General features: G+C 40.1%; 1 protein-coding gene across 1 annotated transcript in view; it reads right to left on the bottom strand.

Annotated features, from left to right (window-relative positions):
* Positions 1-1,110: 1,110 nt before the first annotated feature.
* The window catches only part of lig1 (ligase I, DNA, ATP-dependent), an 83,413-nt gene continuing 64,700 nt past the window's right edge, over positions 1,111-19,823 (bottom strand). Inside the window, exons 24-27 of the mRNA XM_074689357.1 lie at positions 15,708-15,761; positions 8,481-8,624; positions 4,980-5,072; positions 1,111-1,284 (exon numbers count right to left, since the gene is read on the bottom strand). Coding sequence (XP_074545458.1) covers positions 1,210-1,284; positions 4,980-5,072; positions 8,481-8,624; positions 15,708-15,761 — 366 coding nt within the window. The 3' untranslated portion in view covers positions 1,111-1,209. The remainder of the gene's footprint in view (positions 1,285-4,979; positions 5,073-8,480; positions 8,625-15,707; positions 15,762-19,823) is intronic.

The following is a 19,823-nucleotide window of genomic DNA, read 5'->3' as shown; positions in this document are numbered from 1 at the left end:
ATATTTGCTTATTAACACAAAATTGATACACACAGTGAAGATGCCTTTAGCCTTGGTACATTAAAAATCTCAATTTTGACCAGATAGTAGAGCTGGAGGGACGGCTAACACAACAGAGTGGAAATTATCATCCTCCAGGCAAAATAAAGGTCTGTACCAAATGTCATTGCGATGGATCCAATAGTTGATGAAATAATTTGGTTTGGACTGGAAGCAGGCAGCACTAACACATGACAGAACAGCTTATGAACAACATTAATATGCTGGAAGTTAAACTTTATCTGCAGCTGTTTGCATTTTTTTAATGAAGCTTCATTGTCCTTGCGTGATGTTTACGTCTATGCAAAGCAAATATCTCATGAATTCATGGCCTCTGTGTCAACATCAGCTAAGTATTTCCTGCACATTCACCTTACACTGCATTTAATGTGACTCAGAGTTGCTTACTGCTCACACAAAAGGACAGCACAAACACTAAGTGGTTCCATCTCCATCACAAGCACACTAACATCCTCTCACACGGCATCACTGCGCAGTAAACTCTCAAAATCCTCTTTGCTTCGCCGTGTAATAACTGCCCGTCCTTGGCTCTCAATCTGACCCTCCCCTTCCTCCCCCTCTTTCTCCTCCTCACGTCTCCAACAGGCTCTGATTGATTCATGCTGGACAGTTAGTGGATTTCCACCATCTAATGCAAGCTGTGAGTGCTTCTCTTTTGTCCTGCTGTTTGAGCAACTGTCAGCTCCCGCGTCTTCTTCTGCTTCTAATAACGTTTCAGACACCCGGCAATCTCCTTGGCTTGTCCTCTTATTACTGCACACGCTCAATGCACTTTCCTGACGGTTTTTCAGTTACTCGAGCAGAAATCAGGCCAACTGACAGTATTGGTATGCCACCCATAGGTTTCGTGTTTTGCAGGGCGGTTTTGCGCTGTGAATTTTTGATAGGGATCTATTACCAGCGGGAAAGCTGTAACTGCTGGGTCAATTTAGGCTTTTGGAATTCAGGCGCACTGTATGCAGGGAGAAACTCACTGACTCTTGGCTCTGAAAGGAGAAGCTGAGCTCCAATAAATCAATAACACAAATGAGAAAATGCTTAAAACTGGCAAGAACTTTTATTTTTATTCAAAATTACAACAAAGAAAGTTATTTACAATTGCTTGAAATCCATCATTAATCATTATTCTCTTCTCATGACTCCTGGTACTCAGTAGTAGTCCTCCAGGTCAGCTTTCTCCCCCTGGTTCTGGATCTGCTGCTGCTTCTTATACAGATCAGCAATCTGCAGAGAGAAGGAGAGATGGAGAGATTGAGAGGAAGGAATATTGAAGGTAAGAGAGGAAGGGAAGGACAGAGGGGGAAGGGTTTGCATGTGAGAGGAGCAGGAGGGAGGCAGATCATAGAGTCAGGTCAGTTACATGCAGAGGAAAGCTAAAAATAACAGTTTGATTATTCATAACTCGGCTTTGAAGTTGGTGACTCCCAGCTGCTGACTGGGAGACAGAGGTTGTGTTCACTTGAGCTCATCAGCGAGGGGGAGGGAGGCGGGACAGTGAATAATGTGAGAGCAGCAGGCCCACCCAGAAACAGCAGCATCAGTAGCTGTGCGGCAGGGTGGCACAGCGAGGAGGAAAAACAGGGAAAAATCACTTTATTTCTTCTACGCAGCGCTGAGGCGAAGCTTTGATCCTCAGCTTGAGACTGACCACTTCCTACCTGCTCAGCGTCCGTGTTTACTTACTTCCTCCTGATTTAAATGCGGTCGGATTTCATTTAAATCTGCTGCTAAATCGCAGGATGTGGAGCCGTGTGTTGTTATTACGACGGCGTGTGAATCAGAACAGATAGTAACTGTCAGACGTATCATTTAAATGCAGCTGATGTTCTAACTCGACTCCCACCTGAGCACAAATATTCTCCTCTGTTAACAGATGGCTGTTAATTCCAGCCGGTGGAAACTCACATTATAAACATGAATCAGACCTTATAAAAGCTTCACCTGCTGGTAAAAATGTAGACTTTTTTCACCTCGGTGTTTTCGACCTCATCAAATCTCTATGTGAGAACGTTCTCTGAGAGCTGTTACACAACAATGAGCAATGCTTGCGTGATACCTGGCTCGGATTCGACTGTCAGTCAGCGTTTGTAAAGCCTAGAAATCTCTTGATGCTGGAGAGCTTGTCTTTAAATTTTTCAGTATGGAAACAAACTTGTAAGATGTAGCGGACTGTTGTAGAACAAATTGGTATAGAGTGAGCTCTTTAAATATTAAAGCGTGACATTAGCCGTTTTTTTGTCTGGTCTGTTGTGCTCCTGTCGGACTGATTTTATATCAAAAGATCATCTTGAGGAATATTGAACCAATCCTTACACAAGCAGAAGAAAGCGCTGCTTCATATTTCTAAGCTAATGGTAGTTTAAGGCTCTTAGTGCTTTCAGCATAAAGCACCATAAATTCATCAGAATATTTGAAGCACATTCAAACATCCTCAAAGTGTTTATTTATCAAAAACATTGTATCCAAACTGTGAAAGCATGATTCACAGTTTCACATTTGATGAAAGCCGACAAGATGGTGTCAAGTTCAGCCAACGCAACAACTCCATATTCGTAGGTTTGAGAATGAATGACTGTTTTTCTCTGACATTACTGACAGCTATGCTTCTTTAACTTTGGATCGCTCACTGGACGTGTTTGTTACAGATGTAGCAACAAATAACTTTCCAGCAATGTTCACTAAGTAGAGCAAAGGAACACAGCCTAGCACAAACATGATCCACGGACAGAAAAATAATCATTACAGTGTAAAATGATGTCTCTCTAGTCTTCTGACCTTCAAAGGAAAAGATGTGTTTGAACACACTTTTCTGCCAGTATGATTAAATGAAAAGATGTTCAACGGGCAAAAAATCACCTCTGAGCAACTTTTTGGTGCATGTTGATTTGGCGCCCCTTGTGGACAAAGCCAGATGTTCAAGCTCTGCTGATCTATACCTGCACATATGTAGGGGTTAGGGTGACAAAGGCTGTTTTCCAAACCGCCTACTGCTTTTGCATGTAGTATGTAGTATGACTGTTCTGCTGGGTCTGTTTTGTAGTCTACTACTCTGGTTTCCAGTCTCGGAAGACAGAGCTACAGTTGATGTTTTTTTTTTTTTCCTTTAATATAAATATACAAAACAAGCAATGGGCAGATCTCAGTATTTAGTTATTTTGTTAATCATATCATAGTAGAATCATCATTCATGATTTCTTATCTTACACCAAAAGTTATACTGTTTACTGAAAATAGATCTAGATTTTTATTTTTACAGCTGATGGAAAAAACACTTCCATATAATCAATTTATGGTTAAAAAGGGGTAATTAGTCTTTTATATGAATTTTAATTTAATGAATTTGTAGAAGTAAACACCTCACTTACAACCAGAAGTGACAAGATTTACGGGTGCTTCTTTCTCATCACTTCACTTCTATCTCATCGACCATAAAAAGTTAGTGTTGTTCTATTGTAGTTATAGTGCCAACTCATTCCACTAGATGGCGGTAATTCACCAAAACCTGCCACCTGCATGGACAAACAGCGTCAGCGCCGTGCATTGTGGGAAACAGTATGCCAGATAGACTTCTGACCTCTCAGATCCAACTCTCTGGAACACTGTCCCTCCAAACATGTGTTGCAACTCTGACAGACATGTACCATTTAAACATCAACTCCATTTACAATTTCAAAAAAGCCTCAAACACTTATCTTCAAATTCACAGTTATTTGTATTGTACTTAATGTCAAGCGCCATTCAGAACTGGGAAAAGTTTTTTTTATTTTTACTTTTTTATTTTAACCCCTTACTGCCTGAATTAATGAAAAATTGTAAGAATAGATTGTTTCTGTGTCTTTTTGCAATCTTACAGATGTTAAAGTGTTAATTTGAGTACAGTTCACACAATAATTATAACTAAATTATATCATATTATACATATAGACATTATATTGTGACAAAGTGGATCTGATACAATCTCTGGTATGTGTAGAATATAAATCAATTGGTAATAATGAGATACAAAGGCTGAGCAATCCAGTTCAGATAAATAGCAACACGCTTCATTTCACTGTTGGTAATAAATCCATTGTTACAATGTTTGAAATAGTAATTAACTAGATTACCCGTTACTGGAAAAAGTAACAGTGTTAGTAAAGCTGTTATTCCCATATATAACCGCTATTCCCAACACTGATATCATGAGAAAACATAATAATTAATTAATAATTCATAATGGTGACCTAATATTCCAAAAATTGCAAAACACTATTTAATAACTTTTTCCAACTGCATTATTGGTCTGTATTTTATCTCATAACTGTTTTCTGTTTTCAAAAATAATTAAATCTTCCCTTGTTAACTTTGTCTCATCTGATCTTATTTTTCCGTTTTTCTTTTGATCTCTTCATTGCAACTTTTTAATCTTTTGATTTTTAACAGTGCCTCATATTTCTGTCTTTATTTGCTTTAATCTTTTCATCCCTCAAGGCTTGGTTAGTTTTTCTCTTCTGCTACACCTGTGCTGCACTTCTCTACAGTACACTATAATCACCTGTTTGCTTCCCCGCCGTATATTACACCCAGAGTCCACCACTGACTTGGAGACGTGCTGCTTTCCCTGAATGCTCTGCAGCTCTGTTCGTCTTACAGTGGGAGGCCACTACATAAACCAACGACAGTATAAAAACAGATCGTCCTTGCAGTGCCGTTCACCCTTGAAATTTTACAGGACAGCTCTTAGGAAGTGATGCACCATCTCTGCGGAGCACCTCAGGTTACACCACGAAAATAAAAAACATATGATTGGATTTTTATTGGGTCAGAGTCGTCATAATATTAAAAAAGGTGAACAGAGCGACCTTTTTTGACCTGCTGGGTCTAATACACTCCACACACATGGTGTTTAGTGTTGGAAATGTGTGTGTGTACTGATTTACCTGAGCTCCACTTGTAGCATCCTCAGGCTTCTTGTCATCTCTGATACGGAGGAAGCGAGGGAATCTCAGAGAAATGCCCTTCACAGGATCCACCTGAGACAGGAAGAAGAAATTACAGTTAGTTTTCAATCACTAATACATGTATTTGCTTTTGTTGGTAACTTTTCAAAAACTCAACCTGTTAGTTCCAGATTGGAAACCTCAAATACTGAGTGGTTTAGGGGAAAAAACTCTTTTTTTTACAGAAACAAGGGCTGTTTGAAAGTGAAGAAGTGTTGGATTTCCAGGCGAGATCTTAGAGGGATTATATGGATTTAGACATTTGGCTCGCCTGGAGAAATTCAGAAATATAAAACACATTTTATTAGAATTCTGAATGTGTCAAAAGCAATAGCTCACCACAGAACAATAATCAAACTAAATCAGTGAGAGTTATGAGTTTTCAGAAGGAACTGGCAGCGACTGAGCTTACACCAGTCTCATGATAAATAAGTAACAGGCGAAAGTTAGTCGAGTGCAGCGACAGACACTCACTTTACATTCAGTAAGAGGAACTTCTAGTGGATTCAATCCATATCAATAAGTTTTCTGACCTCATTTGGGAGTTAAATATTCTACTAAGGCATCAAATGCAATAAAATAATAAACATAATAAAGGCAGAAGTTTTTGATATGATACATTTAAGGGGATGAGGATGAAATACTGCATGATCATTTTTGAAGATGAGCTCTCAGTGTATCATCAACACTTTTTTATGTGCTTGAGACTTAAATGCAAGTTACTGACCAGTACAACAGATGGACTCTGAATATGTTAGACTGTCACCAACTGGTTTCTGAATCTTAACTCTCAGATGATGCTAGAAATGGCAAAAAAGAGTTGAGACCAGGCTGTGAACATGTGTTTGTGGTTTCAGTGTGTTATTTTAAATGGGTAGATATACAGTCTGTGGTTTCCTGTGCTTCCACTGTCAGCCTCAACTGCAGTCTACAGCAGTTTTTAGCACCTCCGTGTCAGCTTCATTACTAAAGACCAGAGCTTGCTAATTTCCCTTTTTAAAACTATAGTCCTGAAAGAAAAATATGTACAAGACCACTTAGACCAGCGGCTCCCAAAGTGTGGGTCAGGACTCCTGGGAGATCACAAAGTACTGACAGGTTTGCTGTAAAATGCCTTACACTTTTAGTCCGTTACTGCAAAACTATGACCAAAAATACAGGTTTAATTCAGTTATTTTTATTCATATTGATGCCTTTATTAGAGAGGATAGCAAAGCGGATAGAGCAGGAGACCGTGTAAGAGTGAAGAGTGACATATGGGAAAGGAGCCACAGGCCTGCTCAAGGGTTAACCTCATGGGACCAACCTGGACCACTAGGCTTTACTGGTGCCCCATAGAAGTTAAATCATATATAAAACAATGCAAACAGAAAACATTTAGGCCATGTCCACATGTAGCCTGGTATTTTCAAAAAAGAATACCCCCCCTTGGTCATTTTAAAAAAATACTATTGTCCACACGCAGCGGGCAAAGCTGTGGATAAGTTTGGCTTGAGGCGTGCCAGACCCATATTTGTCTATGTTTTCCAGATGTGAAACCGTGCCAGCCAATCAGAATGAGCCCCTGTTATTCAGCTGTGACGTTCGAGGACTGAAAACCCCATTACCGGCGTCCACACAAAATCATGAAACCAGAGTTTTCCAAATTCTTCACTTTGCCTGGAGTTTTCAGAAAGCATTGTTTTTAGGGACGTTAAGCTGCGGTTTCATGTGGACGACAGGTCTAAACGTATTAAATATACGCAGTTTTCTAAATACCTAATTCCTAAGCGTGGACATGGGCTTACTCTGTTTTCTACATTTCAACTTTGCCACAAGACCCCTAACGTGACTGAGATAAGATAACATGGTACCAGTGTCCCCAAAATCAATTTAGGAAACAGCAAAATGTGCATATAGGTTGTCTAATTTTCTACAAATCACTGAAATTAAGTATCCTAGAACTTTATTTTGTCCTTTTTTGTCTGATTTTGGTTTGGCTTACTGGCGTATTCCCACAGCAGATAGCCACAAGTCTCTGGCAGCTCTTCTTCAGGGGTTGCTGGGAGGGTAGTTTGGGAATCCCTGGATTATACTGAAAATAACTGAAATCTTATCAAGTGCTTTTGTCTTATTTTGAGTAGAAAATGCCTTTTTTGTAGGGGTGCACTGATCACAATTTTCTGGCAGATCACCTATCTTCAAAAAGCCTGACCTGCCGATACCAATACTACAATTTGGGCCAGTACTGATTTTTATTTTCTATTTTTTTATAACTGACAGCATATACCTTCAATGTTCCAATCATGTTTTATTGAAAATCATTGAACAATATCTGTGAAACAATGAAATCTTAATGTTTTAACTTAAACAACCAATGAAGTGTCCTGAGTTTTAGGTCTCAGAGCAAAAAGCAACAATGGCTGGCTGTCAGACCTTCCTGGAGGTAAATAAGATCAGTTTCATATGTAAGGATGGGCCGATCACCAATCCCCACCATGCACCAATCCATCGGCCATGTCTACTTTTTTGACCTAATCTGAGCCACATTCACCTGAACAATCTGGAAAAACGTCTTGTTTCAAGTCATTCAAGGACAAAAATGAGGTCTGAATTGCTTTAATTAAAAAAATCTGCCAATGGAACAAGAGAAAAGTTACTTGTAGCAGTTTTTGGCAGATTGTTTTTACTTCTCGCAAGAATTCCAGACCTTATCTTAAAATAACTTAAAAAAAAAATGACATTTTCGGGACCGACCGGATGAATGTGGCTCATATCGAGTATGACAAGCAGAAAACACTTGATAAGATTTCAGTTTTTTGCAGTTTAGACCAATGTGTGCAGTGTGTGCAACATTACATTGGTGTTTACATTAAGAGGGAAAAATGAGTTTTCGATCAAACCTTCAACCCTACACTGACAATCCTTTAAAAAAATGGCTCTAGCTTCATGATTTAGCCTCAAAATCACTCGTCAAAACAGACGAACAGTTCAACTAATCCTCTTCACAAGCTTACAGCTTTTCATCCTGCTATCATAAAAACAAATCTTTTAAAACAGTTGTAAAATGTTTAATCCACTGAGAATGAAATGCAACAACTTTCACCTTCAAATGAGATTACTTTAACATAAAATGGGGAATGTGCAGGACTCATTTTTTTACCTTAAAAATGCTCTCAGATGGATAAAACCGCTTCATCTCAGTTCCATTTTTTACAACTAAAGTTATAATGAGACCTGAAGACTCTTAATGTTATATGCACAGAGGGACAGAGTCCAGCGTGCAGGAAAACTACGGCTAATAAACGGGTATCTGTTCCATTAAATCCAGCATCTTTTACAACACTTTTAATAACTCAATTAAGAAGCTCTAATTGTGACTTTCATTGTGGGCAACAGACCATTACAGTCAGGGTTTATCAGAGGAAACACATTGAAGGGGAAATAACATGAAGAACTCACCAATCCCATGGCAGCTTTGTAGACAGGTGACAGCGACAGGTCGGCGCACTTCACCTCCCAAACCTGCACGGCGTCCAGCCACACATCGGGCTCTGCTGATTGGTCGACACGGTAGTAGGCGCGTGGTTTGGGAAGAATGTGCTCCTGGAAAACAAAATGGGAAGAAAAAGAAAGTGTTTTTACCAAACCGGCAAAAAATAAGGGGAAAAAGTTTGAGTTTTTCATTACACAAAGAGAAAAGAAGTAAACAGAAACACAATCTGTAGATGCACAGAGACGCTGTACAAAACAGGTCAGTGCATTCACAGGAAGCTGATAAAAGAGACAGTGACGGAGTGGCTTTGGTTGCCCTGCCGCTGCCTCTCTAACGCTTCCCGAGAGACCGCACAGACTCTGTATCCTCTCATATTCAAATGATACCTGCCTGCCTGAGGAGCAACATGAAGGGCTGCCTTCCAAAGTGCATTATCATACACATACATTTAAGATTTCAATCAGAAATAGCTGCACACACACAATTTGTTGGCTAATACTCTCCTCTTTGGGATATAAAAACTCCCACAAACTGCTGCTGCTCTGTGAGCAAAACTGAGAAAACTGTCAGCTCGTAAAATGTTTAATATCGCTGTTTTGACTTTGACACGAGCAATCATTCTCTCAGCGTAGGTGTGATACTTTTTATAAAATTACACCCATCTTGTTTTGGGAGTAAAACAATCTATTACAGTGAATGGGACTTGAAAACGGCTCAAAGTGCCGCAGTGTCCACAGATCTGGGTCAGAGCTAAGTAATGCTGGGAGAGGAAGGCTCCAGCAGTAGTGGTGCTGGTTTTCTCAAACATTATTTATACTGTAGGCATTCAAGTGACACTCTCACACAGAGTGAATTACAATGAGAGGGAGCTGGTAGGCGTGTAGAGCTGCTGATAGACACCAGATAGTGACACACTTAAACACTTCAGGTCAGGCATCAGGCAGATGTAAAGCCCAACTCTTCGTCTGTGTGCTGGTTAAATACAACGGCACCTCCCAGACTGTAATAAAGTGTTGGAGTGATCTCACTTATATGCAAATATTTGTGTCATTTACAGCAATTAGAGCGTCCTTCTTCAGGGCATAGGAAAAGAGACTTATTTAAAGAGGGTAATTATAATCAAGTGCAGGTGCTGTTGCTGGAGGAAGCAGTTTTTGCAGACTATGCAGCACTAACAGTGAGTTACATAAGTTGAAGTTCTTGTTTAGAGGAAAACTGGAGTTTTCTTAGTGCCAAAAGCAAAACCTTAAAGCAAAGTATCAGCCTGCGGTAACAGGCTAAGTGAGGTCGATGAAGATGCAATGATTATCTTCAATTCTTCTTGGCATAGATTCAACAAGGTGCTGGAAACCTTCATCAGAGATTTTGAGCCGTATTGACATGATAGCATCACAGAGCTGCTGCTGTCGTGTCACCTGAACATTTATGATGAGAATCTCCCGTTCCACCACATCCCAAAGGAGCTCTACTGGATTGAGATTATAGAGTGTATAAAACATGGACGTAGTCTTGCCGGCGTCACCCGTCTGTTTCTAAAACTGAAAATGAAGCACATCGGCTATAGCGGCCATATTGGTAGAGGCAAGGGCTTTGCCTACAGCCATAGGGCGCCTGTCGGTCACGTGACCCTCAGTTGTGCCTCTTATTGGGGGAGCTCGCAATCTAAGTATCCTCTGAACGGCCGAGTTAGAAAAATATTCATCCCCCGCACAGTGGGTGCCGGTAGTAAAATTAGCGACTCAGACGGGAGACATTTTTTGATCCAGGCTGTTAATAGGTTAATTCCTGCTTTGAAAATGGCTTTTTTTGGCTTGGTGTGTATGTGAGTTCCACTACTTCTGAAGCCAGCCTCAAGCGAACACTCGAGAAACAGCAGAATTTAGCACTTCAGCATTGTCTCATATTCCCAGACCGGAGGTTGCCGCTTGATTGAGATCTGGAGACTGTGGAGGTCAATGGAGTTCAGTGAACTTATGCTGCTGATTTGATTTAAATTGCAATTAATTCCTGTTTATAATTTTTAGTTTGCTTTTTTAACACCAGACTATGTGAAAAAGCTAAATCATAATGATAGTGTCTACAGACTATTGGGGATGGGTACCTTTTCATATGTGAAACGACACAGTACCAATGCCTGGTACCTGGCAATTGGTATCTGTTCTCAACGGTACCAATTTTTGGTACTTTCATGTGGTAGTAAATATTATTTTGTATAATAAAAAAAACTCTCAAAGTTTTTCCATCTAACATATTTATTCTTCAGAATATAAACTTGTAATGCTGTGTTCATGTCCAGCATGGAAAAACTGCCTACTCTTCCAATCTCTAACAGTTATAGGGATGCGTTTAGGTACCGAAACATGGTACCATTTGATTTTACATGAATCAGTGCTTGTTACAACAAATGGAATTTGGTTTTCTACCCATTAAAGTCCGTAATTCGGTACCCATCCCTACAGAAGATATCAGGAGCCATATTTTCCCATAAAATTCACGTCACATGAGTCAGAGAGAAACACTTCACCCTCTGCTGGAAAAAAGTGGTAACTTTTTTCCAATCCAGGTTTTTAAACAAACACTGATATAAAAAATTTTAATTTGAAAAATAAAAAAAAATGGATTAATCGACAAAGAATGATAATTTTGTTATTACCAAACAAAATATCCTTATTTATTGTGTAATTATTTTTTCTCCCACCCCTAATGGACATGGTCAGCAACAATACTCAGGTAGGCTGTGGACTTTAAACCATGCTCAGTTGGTACTAAGGGGCCCAAAGTGAGCCAAGAAAATATCCCCCACACCATTACACCACCAGCAGCGGCCTGAACTACTGGCACAAGGCAGGATGGATCCATGCTTTCATACTGCTTTCATCAAACCCAGAGCCTACTATCTCCACGTGTAGCAGACTCATTAGACCAGACAACATCAGACAACGTCTCCTATGGTCCGGTTTTGGTGACCATGTGCAAATTGTAGCCTTAGTTTCCTGTTCTTAGCTGACAGGAGTGGTCTTCTGCTTCTTCAAGGTTGGACATGTTGTGTGTTCAGAGATGCTCTTCTGCAGACTTTGGTCATAACGAGTGGTTATGTGAGTTACGGTTGTCTTTCTATCATCTTCAACCACTCTGTCCATTCTACTCTGACTTCTAGCATCAACAAAGCATTTCGTCCTAGAGAACTGCCACTCACTGGATATTTTCTATTTTTCAGACCATTCTTTTTAAACCCCAGAGATGGTTGGGTGTGAAAATCCCAGTAGATGAACTTCAGCAGATCGTCTTAACACAGATCTTTAAACATTGAGTTGCTGCTGGGTGATTGGCTGATTACATATCTGTATTAACAAGCCGCTGAACAGGTGTGCCTAATCACTTAATAGGAAGTTAATCTTGTCATATGGGTCATCAGGAGCAGGTTTTCAGTATTGACTCATTAACTTCAACATCCTGCATTACTGTAGAGATCCGATGAAACAAACTGCATTTGATCCTTTGAGCCCGGATAAATGTCTACTGTAGGTTTTTGCTTGAAGCCATTTAAATGACTCGCTCCTCTATTTATGAGAAGAAAAACATGGAAAATGTCACATAATTTCCCAGAGCACAGGTGATGCCTGTAGGTGGCTTGTTTCATCCAGCTGACGCAGGAAGAATCCAAAGGTACCCACACGAATATCACAGAGCGGTGAAAAATCAGCACTTATTTACATCTGAGGGGCTCGTGTCTGTTTCACTTTGGAGCTTTCAGCTGAAATGTTCAAATTAAGCTCACCTTTAAGAATGCTCCCACAGAGGGCTATACAGGGGTTTTGAAAAAGGAGCACTGGTGCGTCACCTGAAAGTAGCCAAAATCCTGAGTTCCGTATCAGAAAACACATTAGAGGAGGAAAAACAAAAGGGATCAGTGTGTCCCTCGCTACAGCACACAGGCCCTGGCCACCCAGTGGAGTGAGAAAAGAGCCAATCGTGTCCTTGTCTGGAGTCCCATCGGCTTGCAGCACGGCAGCCAGAGCAACACAGCCACACCAGAGGCTCGCCTTAATTCACCATCCATCACTTTCAGATGGAGGGCTTCATTACAGAGCACTACAGTAGCGGCTGCAGTGGTCTTAGGGAACAAAAAACGGTTAGACCGCCTTCTCAATCACTGTGATTCTGCACAGGGCAGCAGTTTGTACCACTCGGCCCAAACTATAACCTTTACAACATCTCTTAAGGTTACCCAAGTCTGAAATAAATCTCAGGCCGCTGCAGCTCTCCAAAGTTAACACACTTTCACAATTAGTCCCTTTCATAAACAGATCACTGCGTCAGGGAGTCTCTCTGCTCTTACTTCTGTAAAAGCTGAGCTATATTTGGCTTCTAATGGTCAAATTGAGTCTCTCGCAACAGTTATCGTTTTTCAGGGAGCAGTTGTCAATTTCTTCAAACACTGCCGCTGCGCTGCTGCTCTGGAACAAACCTCTTCAAATGTAAATTGAAAAAGAAATTCATTCATTACCCGACGGTGCACTGTTACGCTGGATGCAGAATTTCAGTGGAGAAAAAGAACTAGTTTATGATCTCTGCCCAAAAACTTTCCCTGATGGGACTGAACTCAAACACTTGCAAACAAATACAAGTGTTTTAAAGCCAAATTATTGACGTTTCTGTCATTTCTCAGAGGTGATATGAGGCATGTTTGGAGGAGTTGACACAGCGATGACAAGCCTGGGGGAAATAAAAAGGCACATTTCCTTTAATACATGAGCTCATTTCTATGACTTCTCTCATTTTGGCAACTAAAAAGGTACCTGGAGGCGTTTATTACAAAACCACTGCAGTGTTGGAGTCACATGTTGAGAGAACATTTGCACACTGGTTGTCAATTATTGGTGCTAAAGTCCCCACTTTAACCTGAACAGACAGAATGAAGCAGGCATTTACCATGAGAGTGATGGAGGAATAAATGAGCCACCTTTCTGGAGATGTTCATTTTTGCCCATTTCCCCTGAAACATGGCTGATAAATAACAAGGTACCTGTTAGGGTTTAATATTTTTCCCAAAAACTAGAGGGATCAGATGCCAGGAAATTACAATTAATTTCCCAGGGATCCTGGGAATCCTGGTAAATTGCATATTTTGTGTTTCGTTTTTTTTGCAGCTAAGCCAATAAGTCTATGTGTTCCTTAATCCAAGGATGACGCTTTTTGTATGTTATAATTAGCATTACTAAGGTGCACGAACACGGTTTTTGTCCATCAACATAGGCTATGAATGATGAAGTAGAGCTCCATGTGTGTCCGGACTTGGGACTCACATCTTCTGCAACGCTAATTATGAAAAATCAAACAGATCGTCTGTGACCGATCTACTGAAAAGCTTCACGCAGCAAAAAGAAACCCTAATAAAGCCAATATTTGACATTAGTGCATTCTTCTTTGACTGTTGAGATTCAGGCTGCAAATGTGAATAATAAACTATTATAACTAGTAGTTAACAAAATATTCTTTTTCAGAGCAGGGCTTGCATGTTTCTTATGCTTTAACCTAGAGGTTAAATTAAACAAAAGACAATTGCACACAATTGTGCATCGCGCTGCAACAGAAAAATACATCCTAAAATATTAGTTTCATAAAAACTGTTAAAGGGGCTGTAACGAGCTTGAAAGTGATCTTGAAAAAGTCTCCCTTCTGGATATATGCCTGATTGTAATCCACACTTTAAAATGAGATTATCAGCGCCAATATTGCTGGTTACAGGTTATTTTAAATTGCTACTTCATAGCTTCATGAATTGAATTACAGCACGTCTATGTCTCTAGGACAACACCACGCCGGCTGATAAAGTTTAGTATTGAGAAGAGATGAAACAGAGATCTGTTTCTCTTTGCTAAAAACAATTTCTGTGATTAATTTTGTAGTGATGGTGGACACAGGAGCCTAATTGTCGGACAGAAAAAGGACAGAAGAGCAGAAGAAAGCTAAACAGGAGACAGATACAGCCCGAGCTAATTAGCCGTTAGCTAGCTGTATCACGCCATAACACCAGAGCTAAACTGTTTGTGATAACGTTCATTCCAACCCACATGCAGCAGTTATTCTGCAGTGGACTGTTCAAACTTGAGAGTCTATCAATAACATGAAGAGTGAGGTTACGTTAGCTCTGCTTGGTAGATGACTGGCAGGACATAGCTAACCAGGATTTACTAACCCTACACATTACGGACATGTCTTAGAGCACCGGACTGCCAGCTGCGCTAAATATAAACAGTGTTTACTTGTTGTCATGTTAGCCTACAGATATGTCAGAGCACCAGGCTGCCAATGTTGCTAACATATAGCTGGCTGCTACAACATCTCCTTGATGTCAGGTTTCAAACCATAGCACTATGTAACTGTACTGATAAATACCTTACCATGGCGTGTTATATCCAGTAAAAAGTTGTCTTGAACAAAGATAATTTGTTTCGATGCGATCTCCATTAAATTCCAAAAGAGTAAACACACGCCTCATTAGAAGTAAATTACAACAGCGTGCGGAGGCTCCGGGCCAGAAGGTAGCGAGGGAGTGTAATTAAAACAGATCCCCCTTATAGCATCTTTAAAGTAAACTATTAAATAACAAGTATTAGAGCTCTATTATATAAACTAACAAAATCTGCTACTGTGATCTGTTACAAAAGTCAATTCTGTGGCTTTTGAGATTTCAGCTGTGAACAAAAACAATTAATGATTGGAATTTGTATTTTATAAAATATGTCTTTATTGGAGCGGGCATATATTTTTCTTTTTGCAAAAACATAGCCAAAAATACAGCCTAAGTCGATTCTATGGTTGTTTAGATTATGAAATGTATCATTTAGAGTTAACACAAGATGCCTGCTGCGTAAGCGAGTCTGTGTATTACCGTAACTACAGTGAAGCACCGCAGCCTGCATTAACATATCTGTAACACTATAAGAGAGGCGCGATTTTTTCCCCCTGTTTCCCGACATTACCCTTCCTGAGAATCAAGAAACAGATTTTATAAGATTTCCCGGGAATCCTGTCTCCTGGGAGTAAACCCTGGTACCTGTATCCTTATCTGTTTTAAAAAAACTCAGGTTTGTTTAAAAAAAATGAGGGCAGCAACGTGGGAAGACAAGTGTTGAGTTGTGAATCTTAACCAAGTTAGAAAGTGCAACAGTCACAACATGCCACTTTACCTTTAAGAACTTGTAATGCTGCTCCAGATCTTCATCCTTGAAGCCTGTCCCGATCTGGAAGAGACGAGAAGAGATAAGAAAGACACAGACACACACGCCCTCAGATGTACGCACACACACATATTCCCTGGTGGTGAGACAGCAGACATTTGGCAGCTGCTGAACACAGAACAGCAAGTAAATCCTCTTCTATACGACGAGCGGCTTGTCTGCGTGCTCTGCCTGAAGCGTCATGTCACCTCTCAAAAGACCTAAGCCCGCTGAGACGCCAGGATCACCTGGCGGGCTGACATGCACAAAAAGGGAAAGGGGAAGAAGGCTGGTATATCATGCAAATATAGTGTTTTTCAGCTCTCAGATATATTCCAAAGGTGGATTCAGGAGGTGTCCACCAGAAGCTTTATGTTTCTAAAGCTGCGTGACACCGCACAGAGGGTTTAGAGGTGTTTCATTCAACTGTGGCACCTTTATGGATTCAGTTTTATCTGTCAGGCCAGGCTAAGTCTCCCACCAAGACACCTGAGGGGCATTTGACACAAGTAAGACCTTATATGAAACACAGAGCGCAGGTCTGCAGGCACCTTTTCTTTGTGTGGGGAACTGCAAAGACCTGTTTTTGTTTAATCAGACTCTCAGCAGCTCGATTCAAGCAAAGCAGGAGGGAATGTAAGTCAGCTCACACTACCAAGTGGAAAGAAGAGAAAACAATGCATATGTAAGGCTTTGTCAACCAATCGCTGAATAGATTCAACCGACTATCGAACAGTATTTCATTTTTAAAAGCCCATCTCAGTTGCTGGTGTTCTCATTTGTCTTTTTTGTTGCTCACACAGAGGCTTAACTGTTAATTTCCATCTGTTTCATAAGCAGCTAAAATCTTTTCACAGGAGCTCTAACGACGGCAGGCTAATAAGCCCTGTGTTTTTAGCCTCCTGTAAGCTCTATAACATTTGAAACAAAAAGCATTTCAATAAAGTGTAATAAAGGCTTGACTGGCTTAGAGAATATTGTTTTTATAATGAAGATTAATTGAGGTCACTGGCCCAGAATGAGGGAATCAATGGCATGAGAATAAAAGTAGTAAAAACTATCATTAAGAGGGGGGGAAAGGTATTAGAATCAGCTTTCAATTTAATTTCTAAATCGATGCATCCGTTGTGTAAAAGTTGAGACACTAAAGCTGCTGCAGATCAGATCCATAAGATTCACAAAGAAAAAAAACTATGCATGAACTCTTACTAATTTCAATGCAAAGGCCACCATGCACAGAGTTTTGTACATATGGTCTTTCTCATACAGAACATTTTAGCCTGAGTCACATGACTAACCTCACGATGCACAAGAAACCCCAGCCTTATGCTTGGTTTTAATTTTAGTAGCTTTAGCTTGGGTCATATTTTAGCTGGGATTTAAGCAAAAAAAAAAAATCTGACTGAAATATTTTTCAAGGCTCTTCATATACCTCCCCAACAATAGGCTGCACCAGACTTTAAGATTGGCTCCTTTTCTTGCAATTGTTTCCCTAAGCTTTCAAGTAAAAAGGTTAAATGCTGCATTAGCACTTCAGTTTCTCTAATACAGCATTTAAGTTGTACAAAAACTTAAACCTACACTATTTAAATATTCAAGACCATTAGCATTGTAAAGGTTTAAAGTGATTTTGAGCAGTTTGTTTATTGTTGTTGTCTGCTTTTAATTCAAATGTTTTAATCTATTCAACAAAACTGAAATGCCGCCTGTGCATCCGTCAGTGCATGAGTTTCTTGCTACTGTTGGAGCAAAGCTGCAACTGCATCTCAGGACACAAGCCGCACCAAAGGACAGCTGGGGGTGGTGCTGGTAGAAGTCTAACAAGTTACTTGAGATCCTTCCCTGGGGGCAGTGGTGAACCTGCAGAGGTGAACCCGCCCTCCTCTTTTTTCTGATTGGCTAATAGCAAGGCTCTGGCTGGCTTTGTTGGTTTACAACAGCGTTGTAATTTTATTGTATAGTCAAAACTGAATTACATTTTATATGTGCAATTTTTTTTCCTTTCCTCTTCTTCCAACTGACAGAAATCCATCTAGAGACAGAGAATTTTAATCTCTGCATTTTAGTTACATTTTGGATCCACTCTGTTGCAGTCCAATTGAGTAGCAGGTCCGGCAGGTCACAGGTAATACACAGGCCTCCTATTCTTGCTGGACAACGGAGTGGTGACGTATAAATTCAGTGTAGGGAAGATCGAGCAGGACAGGAAGTCATGCACAGAAACTACCAAAAACCGCCTGGTGACTTACAAAATAAAACAAACTGTAAAAAAAAACAGTTCGTTTTTAGCTTGACTACAAAAAACAAACAGACATAATGAGCAGAGTCAGACCAGGAGTCAACATGATTGAGTTTTTACAGCCAAGCATGAATGAAGAGAGGCTTATCATCGGTAGGGATGGGCACCTTTCACGTTTGAAACGATAGGGCACCGATGTCCGGTACCTGGCAATTGGTATAGGTACTCAGGGGTACCAACTGTCATTAATTTTTTGTGTTTGTGGTAAAAAATATCAATTTGTTCAATAATAACATTTCTTTTCTCGTTTAATATTTTGATGTTATACTTTTCGCCTGGACTCTACTCCCAATACAAAGCTGCTGTGCTGTCTCTTCTGATCCATAGAGTAAGGAAATGTCACTCAGATAAAAGTAGAGGTAAGAATGATCCTTACTCCAAGTCAGGTACAAAAATTAAACTCTTTTTTGTGGCCAGTATCAATTTGTTTTTAATCTCTGACTTCAAATTAACTGAATTTTGACAGATTCGACAGTTTGAGAAATTTGATAGATTTTCAATGTATGATGGTCTACCTAGAAAATTTTCATCTTGTTTTTAACATCAGTGAATTATTTTAGCATGTCACTGTCTTCATCACAGAAAAAAGGATCCTTGACAAAGATTTATAGTCATAATTTTTGTCGATGAAATCAACAATGCTTCTCTGAAACTGATTTGGTCTCATACCTTTAGAGAGAATAGCTACTGCTTCAGCCAAAAGATTGTGTAAAATGCCTCCTTATGTAAGAGCATTGCCATTTAATGCAATGTTGAAATAGCTTCTCACTTCTTCACATTGTCAAATAACGATGCTTTGGCTGGAACATCAGTAGATTTTGCATCAGTGTCCAAGAGACGGACATCATTCAATAGAGACATTCAAGAAATAGAGACAAGGTCGTTAACCTGCAGCATTTCTCTTCCCTTTTAACTCTTGGTTGTATTAACAAAGACGGCATGCTCCAGGCTTCATTCTCCTTTTGAAAAGTTTGTTTTCTATGCTTCTTGGTTTTTCTTCTCTGAAACAAGCACTCACAAAAGTATGCAGTTGGAAATCACTTCTGCTCCCCAACCTACAGACATTCATGAAGCCAAGACTTGTGTTTATAAAACGTAGCATCATGCCAAGTTTAGCAGCATTTTAAAAACATGGCAAAGGGCGTAAACAAGGTGCTCGTGTTTGGCTCAGTGAGAGAGATTTACTGTGGCGCTTTATCTCCTTTCACAGCCAAAGTGCTTTATGTCAAACTGTGCCAGTGACGACGACAACACATCCAGTGAATTAGCAGTTAGAGACCATGCAACTTTTATGACTCACTGTGAAGAATCCAAACAAAGTGAACACAACAGGTAACAATTAAAGTAATGTTGAGAGTCCAAAGAACAAGCTGCTGCTGTGGCTCTAACCTAATTGTCCTTCTGGTTTCATTTAGTGTCCCTCTTATTCTCTGAGGGGAGTCTATGTGAGCTGTGTCTGAGAGGGCTTCACAGCAGCAGTGCGGCTCCTGGATGTGCCGAGGACACGAGGACTCATGTTTGGCTCAAGGACATCTCAGGCGGACGTATAGTTTTAGATTACATATGGGAAATGGAAATGTGGGTTAAAGTCTTCTTTCAGCTGCAGTGGAGCCTCTCAAACTGATGCTGTCTGAAGTGTAACATGTCAAGGACAACAAGATTATTTTCTATGGATTTCTTTTTTTTCAAACTGACATTGAAGAGCACAAGGAAAAATGGAGCACACAAGAACAACTACATCCATTGTAGTCATTAAACACGCCTTGAACACAAAATAAAGTACGATG

This window comes from Halichoeres trimaculatus, unplaced genomic scaffold, assembly GCF_033239565.1.
Source record: "Halichoeres trimaculatus isolate MK-OKI-2021-1 unplaced genomic scaffold, fHalTri1.1 fHalTri1_scaffold_15, whole genome shotgun sequence".
In the NCBI taxonomy this organism is placed as follows: Eukaryota; Metazoa; Chordata; class Actinopteri; order Labriformes; family Labridae; genus Halichoeres; species Halichoeres trimaculatus.
The sequence above is the reverse complement of the archived record's forward strand: the minus strand, read 5'-3'. Positions and strand labels throughout refer to the sequence as shown.